The following is a 23,983-nucleotide window of genomic DNA, read 5'->3' on the forward strand; positions in this document are numbered from 1 at the left end:
ACAGGTATGGGTTTAGTGCCAGAATTAGACTTGGAAATACACAGTAGCGGGTGTGTGTGAAGTTATTCTGAATGACCCAATGTGCACCTTGAATATTATATACCCTTTTAGGGATAGATTTCAAATAGCTCTGATATAGCAGAAACCACTAAATTATGAAATTGCTAAATTGGGAATTGTATTTCAACCCAGAACAAGAAATGTGCTTGAACGGACACTAAATAACTCGCCCAGCTACAGCACTAGGGACAGATTTAGCTGGATATAAATTTGAGGCCTAGTATTTAGGCGCTGCGTGACAGGTATGGGTTTAGTGACAGAATTAGACTTGGAAATACACAGTAGCGGGTGTGTGTGAAGTTATTCTGAATGACCCAATGTGCACCTTGAATATTATATACCCTTTTAGGGATAGATTTCAAATAGCTCTGATATAGCAGAAACCACTAAATTATGAAATTGCTAAATTGGGAATTGTATTTCAACCCAGAACAAGAAATGTGCTTGAACGGACACTAAATAACTCGCCCAGCTACAGCACTAGGGACAGATTTAGCGGGATATAAATTTGAGGCCTAGTATTTAGGCGCTGGGTGACCGGTATGGATTTAGTGACAGAATTAGACTGGGATATGGCCAAAAAATAAACAGACTATTGCTGGTTAAATGCACTTGGTGTGACAGCTTCACCCTGATGTAGGCTTTAGCCAAAAAACAACCACACCATTGAGGGTTAAATGCACTTGGTGACAGGCGCAGCTTGCCCCTGATTTAGTATATGGCCAAAAAATGAACAGACTATTGCTGGTTAAATGCACTTGGTGTGACAGCTTCACCCTGATGTAGGCTTTAGCCAAAAAACAACCACACCATTGAGGGTTAAATGCACTTGGTGACAGGCGCAGCTTGCCCCTGATTTTGTATATGGCCAAAAAATGAACAGACTATTGCTGGTTAAATGCACTTGGTGTGACAGCTTCACCCTGATGTAGGCTTTAGCCAAAAAACAACCACACCATTGAGGGTTAAATGCACTTGGTGACAGGCGCAGCTTGCCCCTGATTTTGTATATGGCCAAAAAATGAACAGACTATTGCTGGTTAAATGCACTTGGTGTGACAGCTTCACCCTGATGTAGGCTTTAGCCAAAAAACAACCACACCATTGAGGGTTAAATGCACTTGGTCGCAGCTTGTGCTGGCGCACCACAAGACACAAAATGGCCGCCGATCACCCCAGAAAAATGTGACTGACAAACGGTCTGTGCAGCCTAAAAACAGTGAGCAATTGAGGATCAGCAGCTCAATGATCCACAGCTGCAGATCGATCAGTTAATCAAGTCCTTTGGAGGAGTTAATCTGCCTAATCTCGCCCTACTGTCGCAGCCGCAACCTCTCCCTACGCTAATCAGAGCAGAGTGACGGGCGGCGCTATGTGACTCCAGCTTAAATAGAGGCTGGGTCACATGGTGCTCTGGCCAATCACAGCCATGCCAATAGTAGGCATGGCTGTGATGGCCTCTTGGGGCAAGTAGTATGACGCTTGTTGATTGGCTGCTTTGCAGCCTTTCAAAAAGCGCCAAGAAAGCGTCACAAAAGCGCGAAGAAAGCGACGAACACCGAACCCGAACCCGGACTTTTACGAAAATGTCCGGGTTCGGGTCCGTGTCACGGACACCCCAAAATTCGGTACGAACCCGAACTATACAGTTCGAGTTCGCTCATCCCTAATGAGGTGAATATGTATTTTTTAAATTTTTACCCATTTTAAGTAAAATTGATTTGTTACCACAAAGCAAGAAGAAATTCGGCTTCCATGCAAATCAAATTTTTCCTGAAATTTGGACCAAAGTCAATTCATTTTGCTTTGATTCACTTAACACTACTAGTGACCAAAATATGACTTCTAAAGGAAATCAACTTAGAAATCTCTAGTTAACTCTATAGTGCATAATGATATACTGTATAGTATTTTATTTTTTATTTTAAGAACTATGCATCTGTCAGCAGGAGAAATGACAATGCCCCCATTGCTCTTACAGGCTCATTTGCATATATTAACGCTTCATTTTTGCATTGAGGGCATATATGAATATGGGACCAACACAGATGCCTTCACCTGCCAAGCACATATGCAACAGGTCAGCTAGTTTCATAAGCACAAATCTGCTGACAGATTCTCTTTAAATGCTTATAAAATGATTGAAAATATACAAAGAGTTTCACTGTGCTATGCAATTTATCTCTCTTTCCCCCCAAAAAAGAAAGCTTAGCCACTAATGCCACCTTCTATAAGGTCCATTACTACCCCACAAGTCAATGTTCAACTTTTTAAATCGGCTTTGAGACATAGTTTATAATTATAGCTAAACCAGTAACTCATCTAGAGACAGCTGTTTCAGGTTGACTGTTTCTCCTTATGCTCCAGGCGAGCATTTCCTGGTCTATAAGACTCCTTAAGCCTGTATTAGACAGCCCAATGGGGCAGACAATTGCCATGAGAGAAGCGTTACCTCTCGGAAATTGCTTGCTAGATAGCGGAGGAGACTGGTGCTATTACATGCAGCGATCTCCTCTGCAGCATGAGGAGGAGAAATCACTATGCCATTGCTCATCTCCATGCTGTCTAGTTGTTTGCCGGCTGCAGATCGACATTAGACAGCCCAATCTGCTGCTGGCAAGTGCTTATTTTTAAGTGTGCTTAAAAATCAGAATTGCTCGATTAACAAGTTTGCTCATTTATCGGGCAATCGATGACAGTCTTACATGGCGAGATGATTGCTATCAAGCATTCATGCAAACTCTCATTAATGATTATCGGCCAAAATATCGGCCAGCCTTAACTCCTACTAGGCATTCTCCATAAAGAAAACAGTACCCCCCAGATTTTAGCAAAGGCCTTTCACTTAGGTAAGCCAGTTATCTCTGCTGACTGCACTGAAGAGGAGCAATCACCCTCCAGATCAGGTATTGGCTTAGCTATAATCCTGAATTATTTCTCACTACCTGTTTAAAATGTTGAACATTGCCTTACAAGATAGCTACTTTACATCTAGTGGCATCTGGTGTCTCAGGTTTCTTTCCTTCTTGAAAAAAGAGCTAATTTGCATACCCTTTTCCCAGCGAAGCATTGTCTGGCCTATCCTTACGTCTACTATGCATTCTCCAAAAGAAACAGTCTCCAGAAAAAAAATATACAAACAAAATTCACAAGAAATTGCTAGACATGAATTTTCTCCTCTGGCAAAACACACACATATGGATTTGTGCTATTTCCAAAAATGTGTCATTTCTGTAGTATACACACATTTTAAGATATTTGTTAGTGAAGGTCAATGGCGTACAAACCGGATTCAAAAAAGTTGGGACACTAAACAAATTGTCAATAAAAACTGAATGCAATGATGTGGAGATGGCAAATGTCAATATTTTATTTGTAATAGAACGTAGATGACAGATCAAACGTTTAATCCGTATAAATGTATCATTTTAAAGGAAAAATACGTTGATTCAAATTTTCACGGTGTCAGCAAATCCCCAAAAAGTTGGGACAAGTAGCAATAAGAGGCTGGAAAAAGTAAATATGAACTTAACAAAGAGCTGGAAGACCAATTAACAGTAATCAGGTCAATTGGCAACATGATTGGGTATAAAAAGAGCTTCTCAGAGTGGCAGTGTCTCTCACAACCCAAGATGGGTAGAGGATCACCAATTCCCCCAATGTTGCGCAGAAAGATAGTGGAGCAATATCAGAAAGGTGTTACCCAGCGAAATCTTGCAAAGACTTTGCATCTATCATCATCAACTGTGCATAACCTCATCCGAAGATTCAGAGAATCTGGAACAATCTCTGTGCGTAAGGGTCAAGGCCGTAAAACCATACTGGATGCCCGTGATCTCCGGGCCCTTAAACAACACTGCACCACAAACAGGAATGCTACTGTAAAGGAAATCACAGAATGGGCTCAGGAATACTTCCAGAAACCATTGTCAGTGAACACAATCCACCCGTGCCATCCGCCGTTGCCAGCTGAAACTCTACAGTGCAAACAAGAAGCCATTTCTAAGCAAGATCAACAAGCTCAGGCGTTTTCACTGGGCCAGGGATCATTTAAAATGGAATGTGGCAAAATGGAAGACTGTTCTGTGGTCAGACGAGTCACGATTGAAGTTCTTTTTGGAAATCTGGGACGCCATGTCATCCGGACCGAAGAGGACAAGGACAACCCAAGTTGTTATCAACGCTCAGTTCAGAAGCCTGCATCTCTGATGGTATGGAGTTGCATGAGTGTGTGTGGCATAGGCAGCTTGCATGTCTGGAAAGGCACCATCAATGCAGAAAAATATATTCAGGTTCTAGAACAACATATGCTCCCATCCAGACGGCATCTCTTTCAGGGAAGACCCTGCATTTTTCAACAAGATAATGCCAGACCACATTCTGCATCAATCACAACATCATGGCTGCGTAGGAGAAGGATCCGGGTACTGAAATGGCCAGTCTGCAGTCCAGATCTTTCACCTATAGAGAACATTTGGCGCATCATAAAGAGGAAGGTGCAACAAAGAAGGCCCAAGACGATTGAACAGTTAGAGGCCTGTATTAGACAAGAATGGGAGAGCATTCCTATTTCTAAACTTGAGAAACTGGTCTCCTCGGTCCCCAGACGTCTGTTGAGTGTTGTAAGAAGAAGGGGAGATGCCACACAGTGGTGAAAATGGCCTTGTCTCAACTTTTTGGGGATTTGTTGACACCATGAAATTCTGATTTAACATATTTTTCCCTTAAAATGGTACATTTTCTCAGTTTAAAATTTTGTTCTGTGATTTATGTTCTATTCTGAATAAAATATAAGAAGTTGGCTCCTCCACATCATTGCATTCAGTTTTTATTCACGATTTGTATAGTGTCCCAACTTTTTTGGAATCCGGTTTGTATTTAGCTACTGGTGCTAACAACCAGTAATGCTATTGTTTAGTGTGTTTTTTGTTGATTAGGGCTATAAATAATGTCTGGTCCTAGATTGTGAATAGAGTATTATAATTTATTTGTTCTTCAGTGGTAAATTTAGGGGGAGGGGGGTACCTTCTTCCTGGTGTCTAGATCAGTGGTAGTCCAGTGGCTGTACAGAGCTTTTTCCTTACATTACTTAATCGTGGTTTCACGCAAAAAATTGAACTCCAGTTTTTCATCAAGTTTTTTTTAGCCAAAGCCTTACTCTTTTAACAGAATGGAAATGACTGGTATCAGCCAAAAGTCATATGATGGTGAGAAATGCCATGTAAGAATTAAAGAAGCATTACTTATAAATTATTGTCATTATAATTGTCATTACTTGCTTATAAGTCATTATTGTTACTGAGACCACTGAAGCCAGTGATTGGCTGTAGATGTCACTAGTGATGAGCGGCATAATATTCGCACTACATTCCCGAATTCCCGAATACATTATTTTCACGATTGCGCAAATTGGCACTAATGATGCACATTTTTTTTGCACAATACATGCAACTTCACATGTTATCAGGTCTGAGTAGATATTACTGATTGGTGCGCTAAGTATTGTTGTGACATCACAGCACTTTGTCTGAAGCATTTATACGTGGACAGCAGAGAAACAGTAATCCCTATCACACTACCTATCAGCTACACTATATCACGATCTAACCTACACTGACTATCTCCCACTAACTATCTGTAATATATATATTGAGCTAACTAACTAACTAACTAACTAACGTAATTGGATAAGGAATAGGATCCAGATGAAAGCACAGAGCACGGCAATGTCACTGCTCTCTTTCTCAGAACTGAAAAAAAAAAAAAAAACTGCAAACAATGGCTGCTGGGGAGTCTCTTATATAGTAAGGGGTAGGCAACTTTCCTATTGGTTGCTAGGGATGTTGCTAAGCTCTGACAGATATTGCAGCCTTCTTATTAGCCCACAAGCAAGAAGCAGGAGGGTACTGATGAAAAAAAAAAAATCTAGAATAGTTGCAATTACGTATAAATAGCACTATGTTATACATCTTTGCAAATTCTTGAAATGCTGATAAAAATTTGTGATTTGAATATTCGCGATCAACACTAGCTGTCACATGTTTCTACATCCTACAAGAGAGTAAAACCCCTTTAATATTATTTTTTACTTTATTTTTTTATTTATTTTTTATGTGATTAAATAGCCTTAAAAGAACCAACAGTAAAAATTATTTTTCAGTATGTCAAAGAAATTATTTTTAAAGCTTAAATGTATTGTTTTAGGTCTATGGAAGTTATAGAGAGATGTTCCTGGCACAGGTCCCCTTTCTGCAAACTAGAGCAGAGAGCCACCTGCAAACAGCAGCTCATACTTTGGTGCAACCAGTCTGGTGGGCTAGTCAATTAAACAGTTGATATGTAGTACTATATTTCATCTGCAGTGAGCATTACAAGAAAATCTATGCCTAGTAGCCAAATTCTGAAACTGAAGTGGTATTAATTGGAAAAAAAAAGGGGTTGCCAACAAGCGATAACTCCTTTAATATCAGGGTGCTATTACCTTAAGGTCCACAGTTACCACACATGAATTAACACTTATTGCTGAACAGCACCTGGAGTTGTCTTTCTTTCCAGTGCAGGTGCAGCATGGCAATTAGTGGTAACCTACCACAATTAAAGACGTCCCATTGCAACTTACCTCCTATCTACAGGATAGGACATAAGTTTTAGACTGCTGGGGTCCCTGCTGATCATGAGAATGGTGGCCCATGCTCCCTGCTTGAATGGAGCTGCAGATACGCATGCATGTCTGTCACTTCATTTTCCTCTATGAGACTGCCAGAGATACAGTAGCTGAGTACAAGTGCTCAGCTATTTCTGGCAGCCTCAAAGAGTTTAAAGGAGCAGCAATGCATATACTTGACCACCTCTCGATTAAACCAAACTAGCACAGGCCCCAATTCTGATGATCAGCTGGGTTCCCATTCAGACATTTGTTTCCTATCCTGTGGATAGGCAATAAGTTGTGGTGCAGCATGATCGCTCGGTTGGTTAGTAGTATTGATCGCAAATATTCAAATCACAAATTTTTATTGCGAATATCGGCACTTAGAGAATTTGCGAAGATGTAGAATATAGTGCTATATATTCGTAATCGCAAATATTCTAGATTTTTTTTCCCATCAGTAACCTCCCGTCTTGCCGGCTCCCTTCCAGCCCTTTACTATATAAGAAACTCCCAGCAGCCATTTTCTGCAGTTATTTTTGTAGTTCTGAGAGAGAGAGCAGTGACATTGCTGTGTTCTGTGCTTTGCTGAGTCATCATAATAATGGTAATGTTAATGCAAAATAAAATTGTAAAATAAATAAATAGTTGGAGAATCCCTTTTATCTAATATATAAAGCTGAGTGTATGTATGTACAGGTATGTCCGCTAAAGGAATCCGCACCATCACATCTGCAATCAGGAAATTGGGAACACGGGTACATCAGGTGTCCGGGAAGGTTTTAGACCAGGTCTCATCTCTCTAGCACGTACCGTTCCTGAGATATTTCCCCCACATGACCTACATTAGCCAATAGAAGCCTGCAGGCTCTGAGTCTCCTCACATGCACACAGTTTTACTCCAGGTTTCCATAACAACCCAGCCATTTTTCTTCACTGCTATAGGTCAGATTTAAAGTGGCTATGCGCTGTGGTTGATACTGTTAAAGGTTGCATGCTGCTGTGGAGGTCACAGTTAAGGGGACGGTCTTCTATGAAGGTCAGTGTTAAAGGGGTTATCCGAGTTATTTTTTTGTTCTTTCTATGTCCCTAACTAAGCAAATGTAATAGCTTTCCAATTAACTCATTTTATCTCCAGTGGCTGGTTTCTCAGATTTCACTGAGAGTCACATGACCTGTGATGTCAGCTTCTCTCCCTGCTCTGATAAAGGTCGTTTACAAGCCTGTAAACAAAACGTCACTGTGCTGGCCACGCCCCCCCCCCCCCCTTAACTGCCGTCTACTCTCTGCTAGGATTCTTAACCCCTTCAGCTGCACAGCTCTGCAGGCAGTGAAGAGACAATACATACTAGAGAGAGCATTGCACAAGAAGGTAGGGGAAGATCCTGTGTGTATTAGCAGTGTCATTATACAGGTGGGACTTGTAGTCCTACACATACAATATGCTGCAGAGTCTCCCAGCAATCAGATATGTCATTCAGGACAGCAACTGTATTCACTCCCTAAGCAGTGTCATTATACAGCTGGGATTTGTAGTCCTACACATACAACATGCTGCAGAGTCTCCCAGCAGGCAGACATTTCACTCAGGGCAGCTCTTGTATTCACTCCCTTAGCAGTGCAGGGGGAGGGGCAGAGATTTTTTTTATTGCATGTAAACAAAGGGCCAGAAAAGAACCAGGGAAATGAGGAAATATATATATATTTTTTTTTGCATAAAACTTGTTTAGCTCAGTTATATATCAGATTTTCAGTGCTATATTTTTTTTTCATAACTCGGACAACCCCTTTAAGAGAGGAGGGGACTGTGGAGGCCACTATTAAAGGCGAAGCGGGGTGCTGTGAGGTCACTGTTAAGGCAGCGGGGTACTGTGAGGTCACTGTTAAGGAAGCGAGGTACAGTGGAGGTCACTGTTAAGGGAGTGGGGTACTGTGGAGGTCACTGTTAAGAGAGCGGGGTACTGTGAGGTCACTGTTAAGGAAGCGAGGTACAGTGGAGGTCACTGTTAAGGGAGCGGGGTACTGTGAGGTCACTGTTAAGGAAGCGAGGTACAGTGGAGGTCACTGTTAAGGGAGTGGGGTACTGTGGCAATCAGTGTTAAAGGGGCAGTCACAATGGAGGTTTCTGTTAAGGGAGCCGGGAATGGTGAAGGTCACAGTTAAGGGGACTGTAACCTATGGTCAGTGTTAAGGGAAAGGGGCTGTAGAAGTCACTGTTAAGGGGGCGGGCCCCTGTGAGGGCACTGTCAAGGGGGTGGGGTGCTGTGGAACTCACTGTTAAAGGGGCAGGCTGCTGTGAAGGTCAAAGTTAAGGGGGTGGGCTACTGTGGAGGTCCCATTTTAAGGAGGCAGGGCATTGTGGAGGGGGTCCGTGTTAATGGTGGGGGGTTGTTGAGGTAACTGTTAAGGGGGGTGGGTTACTGTAGATGCCACTGTCATAGGGGATAATGTTGATATATGTTTAAGACACACACAAACATTAAATGAAATAGATTAAGTATACCTGTGCAAAGCCAGGTCCTTCTGCTAGTATATAAATACACTAAGCAAAAATATAAACACAACACTTTCAGTTTTACTCCCATTTTGCATGAGCTGAACTCAAAGATCTGAAACATTTTCTACATACACAAAAGACCCATTACTCTCACATATTGTTCACAAATCTGTCTAAATCTGTGTTAGTGAGCACTTCTTCTTTGCCAAGATAATCCATCCCACCTCACAGGTGTGGCATATCAAGGTGCTGATTAGACAGCATGAATATTACACAGGTGTGCCTTAGACTTCCCACAATAAAAGTCACTCTGAAATGTGCAGTTTGATCACACAGCACAATGCCACAGATGTCACAACTTTTGAGGGAGCATGCAAACGGCATGCTGACTGCAGGAACGTCTACCAGAGCTGTTGCTGCCCGTGCAATGAATGTTCAGTTTTCTACCATAAGCCGTCTCCAAAGGCATTTCACAGAATTTGGCAGTACATCCAACCGGCCTCACAACCGCAGACTACGTGTAACCACACCAGCCCTGGACTTCCACATCCAGCGTAGTCACCTTCATGATCGTCTGAGACCAGCCACCCGGACCGCTGCTGCAACTATCGGTTTTCATAACCAAAGAATTTCTGCGCAAACTGTCAGAAACCATCTCAGGGAAGCTTATCTGCATGCTCGTCATCCTCATTGGGGTCTGGACCTGACTGCAATTCGTCATTGTAACCGACTTGAGTAGGCAAGTGGGAAAGAGGCATTCTGTTCACGGAAGAGTTCAGTTTTTCACTGTTCAGGGCAGATGGCAGACAGCATGTGTAGCGTCGTGTGGGTGAGTGGTTTGCTGACATCAACATTGTGGATAAAGTGGCCCATGGTGGCGGTGGGGTTATGGTATGGGCAGGCGTATGTTATGAACAATGAACATAGGTGCATTTTATTGATGGCATTTTGAATGCACAGAGATACCTTGACGAGATCCTGAGGCTAGAATTGAGCGGATACCTGGATGTTCGGGTTCGACGGGTTTGGCTGAACTTAACAAAAAAGTTCGAGTTCGGGACCCGAACTTGACCCCGAACCCCATTGAAGTCAATGGGGACACAATCTTTTGAGCACTAAAATGGCTGTAAAAAAGTCATGGAAAGGGCTAGAGGGCTGCAAATGGCAGCAAAATGTGATTAAGAGCATGCCAAGTGCTCTGCAAACAAATGTGGATAGTGAAATGACTTAAAATAACATAAAATATATACAAATAAAAAATAATAATCTTGATATAGGAGGAGGAGGTCCATATGGAGTAGGAGGTTGAGGAAGTGGTGGATGTGGCGGTGTAGGTGGAAGCGGCGGTGGAGGAGGAGGCGGTAGCCAACACTGGTTTTTGTTTTTCATTTTAATTTTACATTTTTTTGTTTAATTTCGGGTACACCCCAAAACATTGGGAATATAACCTGTGATAACCCCCTCCAGCCGTGCTAAACAAACGTTCAGACAATACACTGGCTGCAGGGCAGGCCAGCACCTCCAAGGCGTAAAGGGCAAGCTCAGGCCATGTGCCCAATTTAGAGACCCAGAAGTTGAAGAGGGCAGACCCATCAGTCAGTACGTGTAGGCATGTGCAAACATACTGCTCAACCATTTTGCACGTCCCTGTGTCATCCAACTGGATATCTTCTCTATCAACTTTTAATGTTCTTTTCTGCGCCTACCATGGTGATCACGGGTAGTGGCAAATCAGGGTTCCAGGAGAGGGAACGCGAGAAAGGGATACCACATCCAAGGGAGGTCAATGGATGACATTAAATGTGATTGAGCTGAAATGTGGGACAAATTATTGAAGCATAAGCTTCCAATTAAAGGAGGGACGCAAAGCAATTACCCACTCAGGGAGGTAGTGATGATAAATAACAATACAGGACTCTTAAGATGCCCTGTTATTGGAATGATTAATACAAAATTACAGGGAATATCACTGGGGTATTTTGGATTTGGAAATGTTAGAAGCAGAGGCTTTGTTGAGGCTAGATAACTTCTGCCTGATTGCACAACCCCGTGATGTCCACGATCCAATTGGATATCGTCTCTATCAACTTTCGATGTTCTTTTCTGCGCCTACCATGGTGATCACGGGTAGTGGGGAATCGGGGTTCATGCCAAAGAGGTAGCATGAGAAAGGTATACCACATCCAAGGGAGGTCAATGGCTGAAATTTGATTGAGCGAAAATGTGGGACAATTATTAAAGCGGAAGGATCGAATGAAAGGAGGGGGCTCATGTCAATTAAAGACGAATTTAAGAAATTTAAGTGCCTGTCACCTATGCAGAGCAGGGGTTTTTAATTAGCAAACATGGGTTAATGTCACCCACCAATGAAACAGACGATTTTTAAAAATTTCCGTCCCTGTCAACTATGCAGAGTAGGGGTTTATTCACGGCAAAACTGGGTTCATGTCACCCACCAATTGAACAGACGATTTTACAAAAATTAGGTCCCTGTCACCTATGCAGAGCAGGGGTTTGTATACGGCAAATTTGGAAAAATTACACCTGACAATGTAACAGACGATTTTTGGAAATTTATGTCCCTCTCACGTGTGCAGAGCAGAGGATTATTGACAACAAAAATGGTAAAATGTCACCCAAGAATGTAACACGCTTTTGCACCCTGCTCCCTAGTTTGCTGTGCTGGTGCCTCTGTGCGACCACCGCCTCTTCCTCTGAACTAGAAAGGTCACTCGCATGACCTTGATTCCATGTGGGGTCTAGAACCTCATCATCTTCCACATCATCTTCCACCAACTCTTTACCCCTGCCCTCCTTATCGGTCTGCAGACTGCAGAAGGCCACAGCAGTTGGCACCTGTATTTTATCATCAGAGAGGTGCTGCGGTAGTCTTCCTATATCCTCAACCTGAAACATAAGTGGTTGGGCATCAGTGTACTCAATCTCTTCCACTTCTGGTGCAGGGCTATGTGGATGGCACACGGAAACCCTGCCAGCAGAGTCATCAAAAAGCATAACAGACCTCTGCATGACTTGGGGCTCAGACTGCTTGCCTGATTTGCGAGGGGGTGAGTTGAAAGACAGATGGCCATGGGCAGTAGGTGCCAACTCAGATCTTTCAGCAGGGGACTGGGTGGAAGACAATGCAAAGGAACTGTAGGCACTGTCAGCCACCAAATCTACTATCGCCTATGCTTGTTCTGGCCTCACCATTCGTAGAGCTGCATTCGGCCCTACCAAATAACTATGAAGGTTCTGTCACCTACTCGCACCTGAGAAAGGTGTTTCACTTGTGCATGTAGCTAACACAGATCAACCACATCCTCTCCCTGCAACATGAGCTCCACCAGCAGCACCACAACCGTGGCCACGTCACTTATTTCATGCTCTCCTCATTCTTTCTGTTCACCCACCAAACTAACAGATGATTTATGTCAGGTGACAATGTAACCGCCAATGGTCAACAATTAAGTTCACTGAGAGTAAGGCAGTGCTGGTGTCATGAAGGGAAAAATTTATTGAGGTCACACAACAGTGTGAAAGGCGAATTTTATACAATTACTTCACGGTCACAAATTTTTTTAATTTGTCAACCAACAATGTAACTGCAGTATTGACTGGTTGTATTTGACTGTGACAAATGCAGCAAATGCCCCAGATGTTGTGACTTGCACGAAATGGGTGTTTTTTTAAACCCTAAATATAAGTGCAGTATTGAAAGCTTGTATTTCACTGTGACAAATGCAGCAAAATCCCCAGATGTAGGGTCTTGCACAAAATGGGTGTTTGTTTTTAAACCCAGAATATAACTGCAGTATTTAAAGTTTGTATTTGACTGTCACAAATGCAACAAAGGCTGCAAATGTATTATCTTGCCACAAAATGAGTGTTTTTTTTATACCAGAATATAACAGCAGTATCTAACGCTTGTATTGGACTTTCAGAAATGCAGCAAAGGACCCAAAATGTTTTATCTTGCAAAAAATGGGTGTTGTTTTTAAACCCAGAATATAACTGCAGTATTTAAAGTTTGTATTTGACTGTCACAAATTTAGCAAAGGACCCAAAGTGTATTATCTTGCAAAAAATGTGTGTTTTTTTAAGCCCAGAATATAAGTTAAGTATTTAAAGCTTGTATTTCACTGTGACAAATGCAGCAAAGGACCCAAAATATCTTATCTTGCAAAAAAAATGGGTGTTTTTTAAACCCAGAATATAACTGCAGTATTTAAACTTTGTATTAGACTGTCACAAACTCAGCAAAGGACCCAAAATATATTATCTTGCAAAAAATGTGTGTTTTTTTAAACCCAAAATATAACTGCAGTATTTAAAGTTTGTATTTGACTGTCACAAATGCAACAAAGGCAGCAAATGTATTATCATGCCCAAAATGGATGTTTTTTAAATACCAGAATACAACAGCAGTATCTAACGCTTGTATTGGACTGTCAGAAAAGCAGCAAAGGACCCAAAATTTATTATCTTGCAAAAAATTGATCTTTTTTTAGACCCAGAATATAACTGCAGTATTTAAAGTTTGTATTTGAATGTCACAAATTCAGCAAAGAACCCAAAATGTTTTATCTTGAAAAAATGGGTGTTTTTTTTAACCCAAAATATAATTCTTGTATTTCACTGTGACAAATGCAGCAAAGGCCCCAGATGTAGGGTCTTGCAAAAAAATTGGTGTTTTTTTAAACCCAGATTATAACAGCAGTATCTAACGCTTGTATTGGACTGTCAGAAATGCAGCAAAGGACCCAAAATGTATTATCTTGCAAAAATTGGGTGTTTTTTTAAACCCAGAATATAACTGCAGTATTTAAAGCTTGTATTTGACTGTGACAAATAAAGCAAAGGCCCCAGATGTAGGGTCTTGCACAAAATGGGTGTTTTTTTAAACCCAGAATATAACTGCAGTATTTAAAGTTTGTATTTGACTGTCACAAATGCTACAAAGGCCACAAATTGATTATTTTTCAAAAATTGGGTGTTTTTTTTAAACCTAGAATATAATCGCAGTATTTAAAGCTTGTATTTCACTGTGACAAATGCAGCAAAGGCCCCAGATGTAAGGTATTGCAAAAAATGGGTGTTTTTTTAAACCCTGAATATAACTGCAGTTTTTAAACCTTGTATTTGACTGTCACAAATGCACATATGCTGTGTTCTTGCACTGAACTTGCACAAAATGGCCTCCAACCTAACTAACAGACGGATAAAAGTTTTTTTTTCTCTGTCACTGGGCTTAGGGCAGGGTAAAAAAAATGGTGCACTGCACCCACAAAACAGAATCACTGTAGATTGCAGAGTTAACAAGAACTATTAATACCAGATTCTTTCCTATTCTCTCCCTCACAGCAGCAGCATCCTCTCCCTACACTAGTAAGAGCAGAGTGACGTGCAGCGCTACGTGACTCTAGCTTATATAGAGGCTGGGTCACATGCTGCACTGGCCAATCACAGCCATGCCATTAGTAGACATGGCTGTAATGGCTTCTAAGGGCACACAAGTTAAACGCTTGTTGATTGGCTGCTCTGCAGCCTTTCAAAAAGCTCCATTAAGTTGCTGAACACCGAACTCAAACCCGAACTTTTACTGAAAAATTTGGGTTCGGGTCCAGGGTCTAAAAATCCTAAAGTTCCTTACTTTACGGTTTGGGTTCACTCAACCCTACCTGAGGCCCATTGTTGTGCCATTCATCCAAGACCATCACCTCATGTTGCAGCATCATAATGTACGGCCCCATATTACAAGGTTCTGTACACAATTCCTGGAAGCTGAAACATTCCAGTTCTTGCATGGCCAACATACTCACTGGACATGTCACCCATTGAACATGTTTGGGATGCTTTGGATCAGCGTATACGACAGCGTGTTCCATTTCCTGCTAATATTATGCAACTTTGCACAGCTATTAAAGAGGAGTGGACCAACATTCCACAGGCCACAATCAACAACCTGATCAACTCTATGCGACGGAGATGTGTTGCACTGTGTGAGGCAAATGGTGGCCACACCAGATACTGACTGGTTTTCAGACACCGCCTCCCCCCCCCCCAAGTAAGGCAAAACTATGCACACTTTTGTTGTGGGCAGTCTAAGGCCCACCTGTGCGATATTCATGGTGTCTATTCAGTATCGTGATATGCCAATACCTATGAGGTGGGATTAACTTGGCAAAGGAGAAGTGCTCATTAACACAGATTTAGACAGATTTGCGAACAATATTTGAGAGTAATGGGTCTTTTGTGTTTGTAGAAAATGTTTCAGATCTTTGAGTTCAGCTAATGCAAAATGGGAGCAAAACCGAAAGTGGTGTGTTTATATTTTTGTTGAGTGTATATTTCCAAGTCATATTTATTATAAATTAATGTTTGAAATTTTGAGCTTTTTATATATATATATATATATATATATATATATATAAAAAAATAATAATAATAAACATGTTTCAAGCACCTTGCATATGAAAGAATTTAAAATTAGATGTCCTAAAGACAACTGAAATAAGAATAACATTTGCCTGATCTTGATTTCACTGAATATCATAGCACACTTTCTGCGAAGTTGTGCCTTTCTGTGCTTAAAAGTTCACACCGTTTCATCTTACAGTGCAAAGGTAAGAAAAACTATATATAAATTATTATTATTTTTTTTTAAAAGAGGTTGCAATACACCGGTATAGCACATTGTAATTTACTATACAAAAAGGAGCACTGAAGTCCAGATCTGAAAATAAATAACTGAAATAAAGTTTTTTTTTGCAATAATGAGGTTGTTTGACTGATCACTCAACGATCTATATGTAGGGGAAATAGCTAAATTATATATTACAAAAGGGCTGGACAGAACTGTATTCATTATTTCAGATTCATGAATATTCAGCATTTTGATTCAGAAACATAGGTGAAATTCAAAAGCACATAATGTAATAAGTTGGCGACACTAAAAGTTCATTTAGGTTACAAATTCCTTTTAAATATTTAATTCACATTATGCAAAACAGCTTCTGCGCCGTTGAGAGAAAACTGTCTCTACATCTCCAGCTATAGTTGGCTACCCTGTAATGACTGAGCTCATCCCCGGAAACAAGAGCTGTTTGTTAACCGCATCTCCTGGACCAAATGCTGTTCCTTTGACCCAAATCGACTGCATCATAGTGGTTTATGATATTGTCAGTTCCTATCTTATTGTAGGTCAATTGTACTGTACTCCTATGATAATGTGAGCACCTTGGAATATATTTTACATCTAGCATTTGACTAATAGTGCTCCATCTGTCGAACACACCCCACCCTTTTTAGCCCCGCATGTGCGACACAATTTTGGGGTGGCTACTGAGCTCCCAGAAAGTACATACATATGGGTCCGCGCTAGACTTCAATGGCGAGTGTTTCACAAACAAGAAGTATTCCTGGAGATTTCCCGGCTCCACCGATGCATCCCCAGTGTAAGGTCTCGATACCCACCAGAAAATCGATTTCCTTCAAGAGGAACAAATCATAGTGCAATACCCGAATCTTTTGTTAAAAGTATGATTTATTCTACTCACAATAAAATGACTTGCATGGAGCATGTAAACTAGCCCTGTACTCAGCTCCCAGGCCTACCATCATAATGCTACTATAAATTAGTATAATAGGATATCAGCAAAAGCACAATGCACTGCTATATTGGAGTATTTCAGTGTATTTTTACAAGTGATCATGCAATTGCATGTCCAAGTCCCATAGAGGTAAAAAAAGGTTTGATAAAATTCTATTATATAAAAAAAATACATCTAATATTACAACCTCTTTTCGCATTTATCATGTTTATGCCATAAAGAAACAAAAAAACACAGTGCTAGAATTGTTGTTTTACCATCTTCAAATTAAAATGGTAAAAAAACTAACTACAGCTCAATCTGCCCCCCAAAAAAAAAAAAAAAAAAACACACACACACACACACACACACACACTCAACTCCAATAACCTGCCATGTTTAATGCACAGAGAATATTACCATTCAAACGATACCCAAATATCTCAGGCAGAATTGCCAGTTTTAATTTTCATTCTTCGGAGAGACGAATACCTGGAAGGGCAGCACTCCTGCGGCTGGAACAACTCCCACTAGTGGCAATAGGGGGAGCCGTTCATTCCTTGTGGCAGTCTTGGTACCCCTGAAGGATCAGAGGCTTGTTGCAGCTATGTTCCTAATGCCTTAATAACACAGCCAGTGATTTCCATCAGTGATTTCGAGCAAAACACAGAACAGGTGCAGATCTTTCCTTTATACCTAAGGTCTACGAAGGCCCCATTCCTGGTTTTAGCTCAAAATCAATGATGGAAATCACTGACCAAAGCACTGATGTGTGAATGAGGCTTAAGAAGACCCTGCCTGAGGGCACCATAGGAACATAATAAAATGCTCATAGACTCAAATGCTAATGCATTGGAGTCTACAAGAGAAGAACTGTAACTATTGCATGTTCAAATCACCCTCATTTCCCTAAATCAAAAATACTTAATTACAAAAAGTAAACTAAATAGCCATCCCTGCATGCAAAAATTTCCCTATTATTAAAATATACAAATAAAAAAAGTAATAAATAGTCAAAAATGCAAAAATGAAAACTGTCTGCTGCAGAAAGGGGTTAATGACCTAAAATAAACTATAACTTGGTTTTATAGGGCTGAATAGATTTGAGAACAGTGAATATGTCCATACTCATATTATGTGATATTTAAACAGTCTGTCCATGTTTTTTATGGACTATACTTAGCATAGCCTATCAATAACTGATCACCTTAGTTCCGACCCCCCACAACCCTGCTGATCAGCTGTTCTGCAGAAGCTACAACACAAAAACAGTTCCTTCCATTGTGTACTGGTTGAAACAAGTTACTGCCACTCCTCTCCGATTCACTTCAATGACAGCAGCACTGCAGTTAATAGCTCTGTCCACTATCAAAAGGAAGGAGTTGTCTAGTGCCAACGCCTACTTCCAGCTCTGGAATTACTTTGGAACCGTAGATCAGTGGGTTGCAGGGTGTTGAACACCCACAGATCAGATATTGATGATCTATACTGGGGATAGGCCATCATTATAAAATTCCTCGAAACCCCACTGTTAAAAAAAAAAAAACACTTTAATTTCTACACTATGATAAAACTGCTATATATATATATATATATATATATATATATATATTTCCTTACAGCGTTACAGTGTGACAAAGGAAATTACTAGAGAACAAGTCACGTTGTCACTATTATTTGAACCAAACAAGGGTGCCATTCAAGAGACAGTGATGTTAACCACCCAGAATAAGCTCCTTGTAGAAACAAGAGTTGCAATGCAGCATCATTTGCAAACCATCTGAGGAAGACCGAGTAAACTGAAATCTAATAATCTATAGTAATGCTGCCTTTTTACATAGTTGCTGAGTGTATCTGTGCATAAATATATTTTTTAGGGACATGCTTGTCCAAATCATAAGCAGCTTTTTGTGTCAAAGCTTTCAGCCAATTGTGTAGCTGTAAGGAAATTAAAAGAAGGTGATTGTTCACGAGAATATCAAACACATTGACCCTTAGTCATACAGTACTGTTGTTTCCCGTAATCAGACCATGTGACTGCTGTGGGGTCTGAGGGGAGTAGGGGTCCCCGCGTTAAAAACTTCAGCATTTTTATACAGCTGCCACTAGGGGGAGCTCAGTACAAATTGATTTTCACAGGTTTCCATTGTAGCTGATGGTAACTGTATACATTCCTATGCACACCTAGTGGTGGCTTCAGGCAGACAGTTTTATAATAGACTGACGGAGATCACATATATAGAGATTTATCAGTGTATTTATGCTGGTCACATGGTGTTAATACATTGAGAAATATGTGTTCATAATTGGCACAATATGGGGCACCAGATACATTTTTTTCAATATAGTCATATATTAAAAAATATAAGTCAAATAAGGTGGGGGAAGCCGAGGGCAACTTTTTTAACTACATTTAGTTTTTCATTTAAAAGAAGTAAATTTATGATGAATCTGAGAAGCCACTCTTTGCATTGCCCATTGCCTGGGATTATTTGATACACGCATACTGAGTGTTAGTGATGGACGAACATCTGCCGGGACGGTTTGCGAACACAATTAAATGATCGTGAACCACAAGTTCGCGATGGGTCCCATTCATTTTAATGGCAGGCCAACCTGAAAAACCTTCAGCTCATATTTGCAGCCAAGAAATAATTACTAGAAGTGCACAAATAGTCCCACAACATAGACTGTGACATACCAGATGTATTATTTGAATATGCAATCTCCATTCATAATTTTTTTCCTGTACCACCTGATGGCTGTGTCAAGGGTCAACGTTCTTTTGCAATGTAAAAGAATATGGCGGGCGCGAATATCACCATATGTTCGGCGAATCGCGAACGAGCAAAGTTTGCCGCGAACCGACCGCTGGGGCGAACCACAAGGCCATCACTACTGAGTGTAACAGCGGCTTCTGTACGCCGCTGTGCCCCCGCTTATCGCCGTGGTCTCAGGCACCACGCACAGTGGTGACCTGTGGTCGGTGCTTCCCATTTCACCGCTGCGGTCCTTGGCTCTGCTTCTGTAGGTGGTATTGCTTTTGAGGATTCCGCTCCACAGCTTCCACTCAGCCCTGGACACAGCCTGAGTTCGGCTGGTTTTGTTACACTGCTCTAAGGGAGTAGCACATCACTCCCTGGGCTGTGTGGGTTAGGTCAGGTGACCTCGCTGACTAACCCTGGCTCTCCTGCAGGTATTTAAGTGGCTCAGCCCTCTTCCCAGAGGCCTCAATGTCCAGGTCCTTGAGTTAGCTGGTTCCTAATACTCTTGTGTGCTCCTGATTTATACTTCCTTCCTGGACTTTTTGTCTGATCCCTGCCTGCTTGACTTGTCTCTCCTGTTGCCGACCCGGATTGCCTGAACTGTACCTGTGCAGCCTGCCTGTCCTTTTTCCTGTCTGACTACGCCTCTGCCACATTCTTCAGTACTGCGCTGTTGCTCCTGGTAACGACCCCGCCTGCCTGACTACGCGTGTACTTCTGGTACCTACCCAGGTATCTCCTTGTCCGCCTGGACCAGCTGCCACTGACTCGGGATTGCTCTGGAGTAGCCCCTGGAAACCACCCTAATGGCTCTATCCTCACCATCTGAGGCTCTAGTGAAGACTAGGAAGTTGCTTAGACACGTCCCTCCAGAGTATAGCCAGTCAGTGGCACAGTGGGTTCACACCCACTGATCCGTGACACTGAGACACTTATAGGGGCAAGGTTGGGCCAAGTTTTTCATTGGTGTCCCATGAGATCAGTGTACACCCACGCCCATAGCAGAGATATAGATATCTGCTTTCATTACCAAACTTTCTTCAAATAAAATTGTGACCTGAGTGGTTGCTATCAGCAATAGAACATTTTTTCTTAGAACAAATAAAGTCTACAATATATTATATTATTTTGCTTATATGCAACATAGCAAACATTTTATTATTTTTAGATTGAATTGCATTTATAAAAAGGACAGTATAATATTTTACTGTGATTAAGAAAAAAATCCCAAATTGCAGCAAAGCCGCACTAAAAATGGAAAGTCTGTAAATACAGCCTTAAATGACACCAACACAACAGTTAAGGTTGGTGTAGGACTTGGGTTCAGGGAATTAGTGAATATGCCAAATATGATAATTGCTAGGGTTATGATAGCTGACCTGGGGGCCTTCAATCGAACTCCAGCTGCCTTGTCAATTTCTTCACACCTCACATGTTACATCACATACAGTGGGGTGAGGGCTGTTGATGCATCCAATCAGGGCTGAAGTAGCTCTATTATATTTATTAATAAGGCTTCTATATTTTATTGCATTTTATTTTATTTTTTCTCATGGATGTTGAGAAACTCAGCATTTTCAGAAAAAAATTACTGCAGAACTATCAATTGATAACACACCACAGAGACCACAAATATGAAACTCAAGAACTAAATGGACATTTTCTCTCCAATATTGCTTCTCAAATGACGGCACATTTTCCACTCTTGGCTCACTTGATTTTCTTTTTTCTTGTCTTCAAAGAACAACACATATTGAGGTTTTTACTCTTGGCAGCTCCCATATTGTATTCATTTCTGGGACTGCCTTTGCTTGTTAAAATGCGCCCAGTGTATTAAAATGAAATTGTCACTACTGTTTGATGCAGCATAATACTGTTTGACACCAAGCGCCTGCAGCTACAACAAAAAGTAGATCTTCATTCCACTTAGACTTTCAGAGTCTCCAAAGACTAACTTTAGACAGCCACTTAGTGTACTCTCTACCAAGTGAAAATGAAAAATTATAGGTTGGTGTTTGTGGGCAACACCTATCATTGCATTATTTGCAGATCTATGAGAGAAATGAAAATACAAATAAAGGAGTAGCATTATATTATTCATGTTATAATATCATTCATTGTCTTTGATTTGCACTGTGATAAACAGTGATGCATTTCCATCTTCAAGCAGCCATTAGTGTTTTAATAGTATTTGTGCTTTAAAAAAATTATGAATTATTAGAATCATTATGTATTATGGGAGGAAGGTGTAAACTACTTGTACTTAAACGAGAAAAAATTTATAATATAAAATAATTCAGCAAATATTCTTTTATTTTACAGAATGGAATCTACAGAAAAATGTGAAGTGGTAATTCAGCATTTCAATGGAAAATATTTGAAAACACCTCCAGGTGTACCAGGTAAGTGCCAGATAAAAACCGGATTTGAATTGATTGGGAAAAGCAGGCTTAGGGATCATGCACATGAACATATTTTCTTTCTGCTTCTGTTCCATTTTTTTTGTGGCCCATATGTGGAACCATTCACTTCAATTGGGCTGTTATTTCTGTTGAAAGCATATAGGGGCGTATTACAGTAAAAAAAATTAAATATATACGCACTTCACTGGTGGATTTATTTCTGCTGAAAGCGTTTACTGGCCTATTTCAGTGCAAAAAGAAAAATATATTCTTAGTTCATGTTAGCACTGCAAAGAAAAAGGGGGTCAGTCAGCACAACCCAATGCGCAGGAGCATGTTGCTATGGCTGAGAACAACACTGTAAAACAAAACATACAATGCAACAGCTCTCTGCAAACCAAATAAAGTGCAAAAATGCATAATAATTGCTAGTGCTATACTTATAAATTAGAGATGCTTGGCAAATCATTTTGTACAAAATTATTTGAGCCCGTCTGCCGCACGTCAAGGCAATCTCTGTAAGACGGGTTCCAAACACTAAATTCTACCTCTTATGTGCCATGACGGCTACCATACACTTCAGGGAGTGTAGGTTCCACATGCATGCTGGGCCTGCTTTAATTTCTGTCATTTTTGGTGCCAAAATGGCCTCCATTATATCCAAGGAATGCAGGTACCAACATGCATGCCGGGCCCACTCCACACCACTCCTGGTGCCAAATGGCCACCAAAGAATGCAATGCGAGTCCACAACTATATATCTCCTGGTGCCAAATGGCTTCCAGTGAATGAGGGAGAGCAGGCTAAGCTATATATACTCACACTAATTAAAATCAGCCTATTGGGCAGACGAGCTTGTCAGGAGTGCACGACTGAGTGTCAGCCACACCTCCACTACAAACTGCAAAGAAAAAGAGGGTGTAGGTTCCACATGCATGCTGGCCCTTCTTTAATTGTATAGGTAGCCGTCATGGCACATAACAGGTAGAAATTAGTGTTAGTAAGCTTTCTTACAGAGATTGCCTTGATGTGCGGCAGACGGGCTCAAATAATTTTGTACAAAATGATTTGCCAAGCATCTCTAATTTATAAGTATAGCACTAGCAATTATTATGCATTTTTGTACTTTATTTGGTTTGCAGAGAGCTGTTGCATTGCATGTTTTGTTTTATAGTTCACGTTGGCAGTTATATGTGTTGAAAGCATGGCTGGGTGAAAATTCAGCAGGGTGGCAGCAGTGGGAGGTCGTCAGCCAAACATGCCATGGGTAGAGCACCTGCTTCGCAGCAGTCTACCTACCCGGGAAGTAGTTGTGCAGGGGTTCACGGAAGTAGCAGCAGTAGCAGTCAGTAAAATCTTTATTGAAGTATTTCGGTTGAAAAACAGCGCTGCGGTTATATATGGTAAAATTTCCAAGATGTCTCCATGATAAATCTGCAGAGTGGGGGCCTTGTGTGGCTTCTACACACTTTCAAAATCATCCTTCAGCGGAGCGATTAGATGCCTGATGAATGGGATGCTCTATGACCTTCCCATGAGCTGCTGTCGGGAGCAGCGGTTCATTTCTGAGACATCCGTATAGTGCGGGGGGAATCCAAACACCCTCTCCATCTCCTTGCTCTGTTATATGTGGTAGAATCTTAATTGACATATTTCGGTTGTAGATATATGTGGCAAAACCTTTTGGGACTCTTTATGGTGGAAAAGCAAATTGTATTCAGCGTTCAGCGTTGTAGTTATATGTGGTAAAACCTTTATTGACGTATTTCGGTGGGAAAAAAAATAGTATTCAGCGCTGCAGTTATATGTAGTAAAACCTTTATTGACGTATTTTGGTGGAAAAACAAATCTTATTCAGCGTTTATAGCTGTATCTACATGCGGTAAACTCTTTATTGATGTATTTCGGTGAAAAAAAAATTGCATTCAGCGTTCAGCGCTGCAGTTATATGTGGCCAAATCTTTTGTGACGTATTTTGGTGGAAAAACAAATCTTATTCACCGTTCAGCACTGTAGTTATA

The 23,983-nt window shown here is 41.0% G+C and overlaps 1 protein-coding gene across 2 annotated transcripts in view; it reads left to right on the forward strand.

Moving 5' to 3' along the window:
* The window catches only part of RBMS3 (RNA binding motif single stranded interacting protein 3), an 886,528-nt gene that overhangs the window by 664,163 nt on the left and 198,382 nt on the right, over positions 1-23,983 (forward strand). For both annotated transcript variants that reach the window (XM_044294643.1, XM_044294644.1), the window contains exon 6: positions 21,883-21,962. In XM_044294643.1, coding sequence (XP_044150578.1) covers positions 21,883-21,962 — 80 coding nt within the window. The remainder of the gene's footprint in view (positions 1-21,882; positions 21,963-23,983) is intronic.

This window comes from Bufo gargarizans, chromosome 5 (genome assembly GCF_014858855.1).
Source record: "Bufo gargarizans isolate SCDJY-AF-19 chromosome 5, ASM1485885v1, whole genome shotgun sequence".
NCBI classification, from domain to species: Eukaryota; Metazoa; Chordata; class Amphibia; order Anura; family Bufonidae; genus Bufo; species Bufo gargarizans.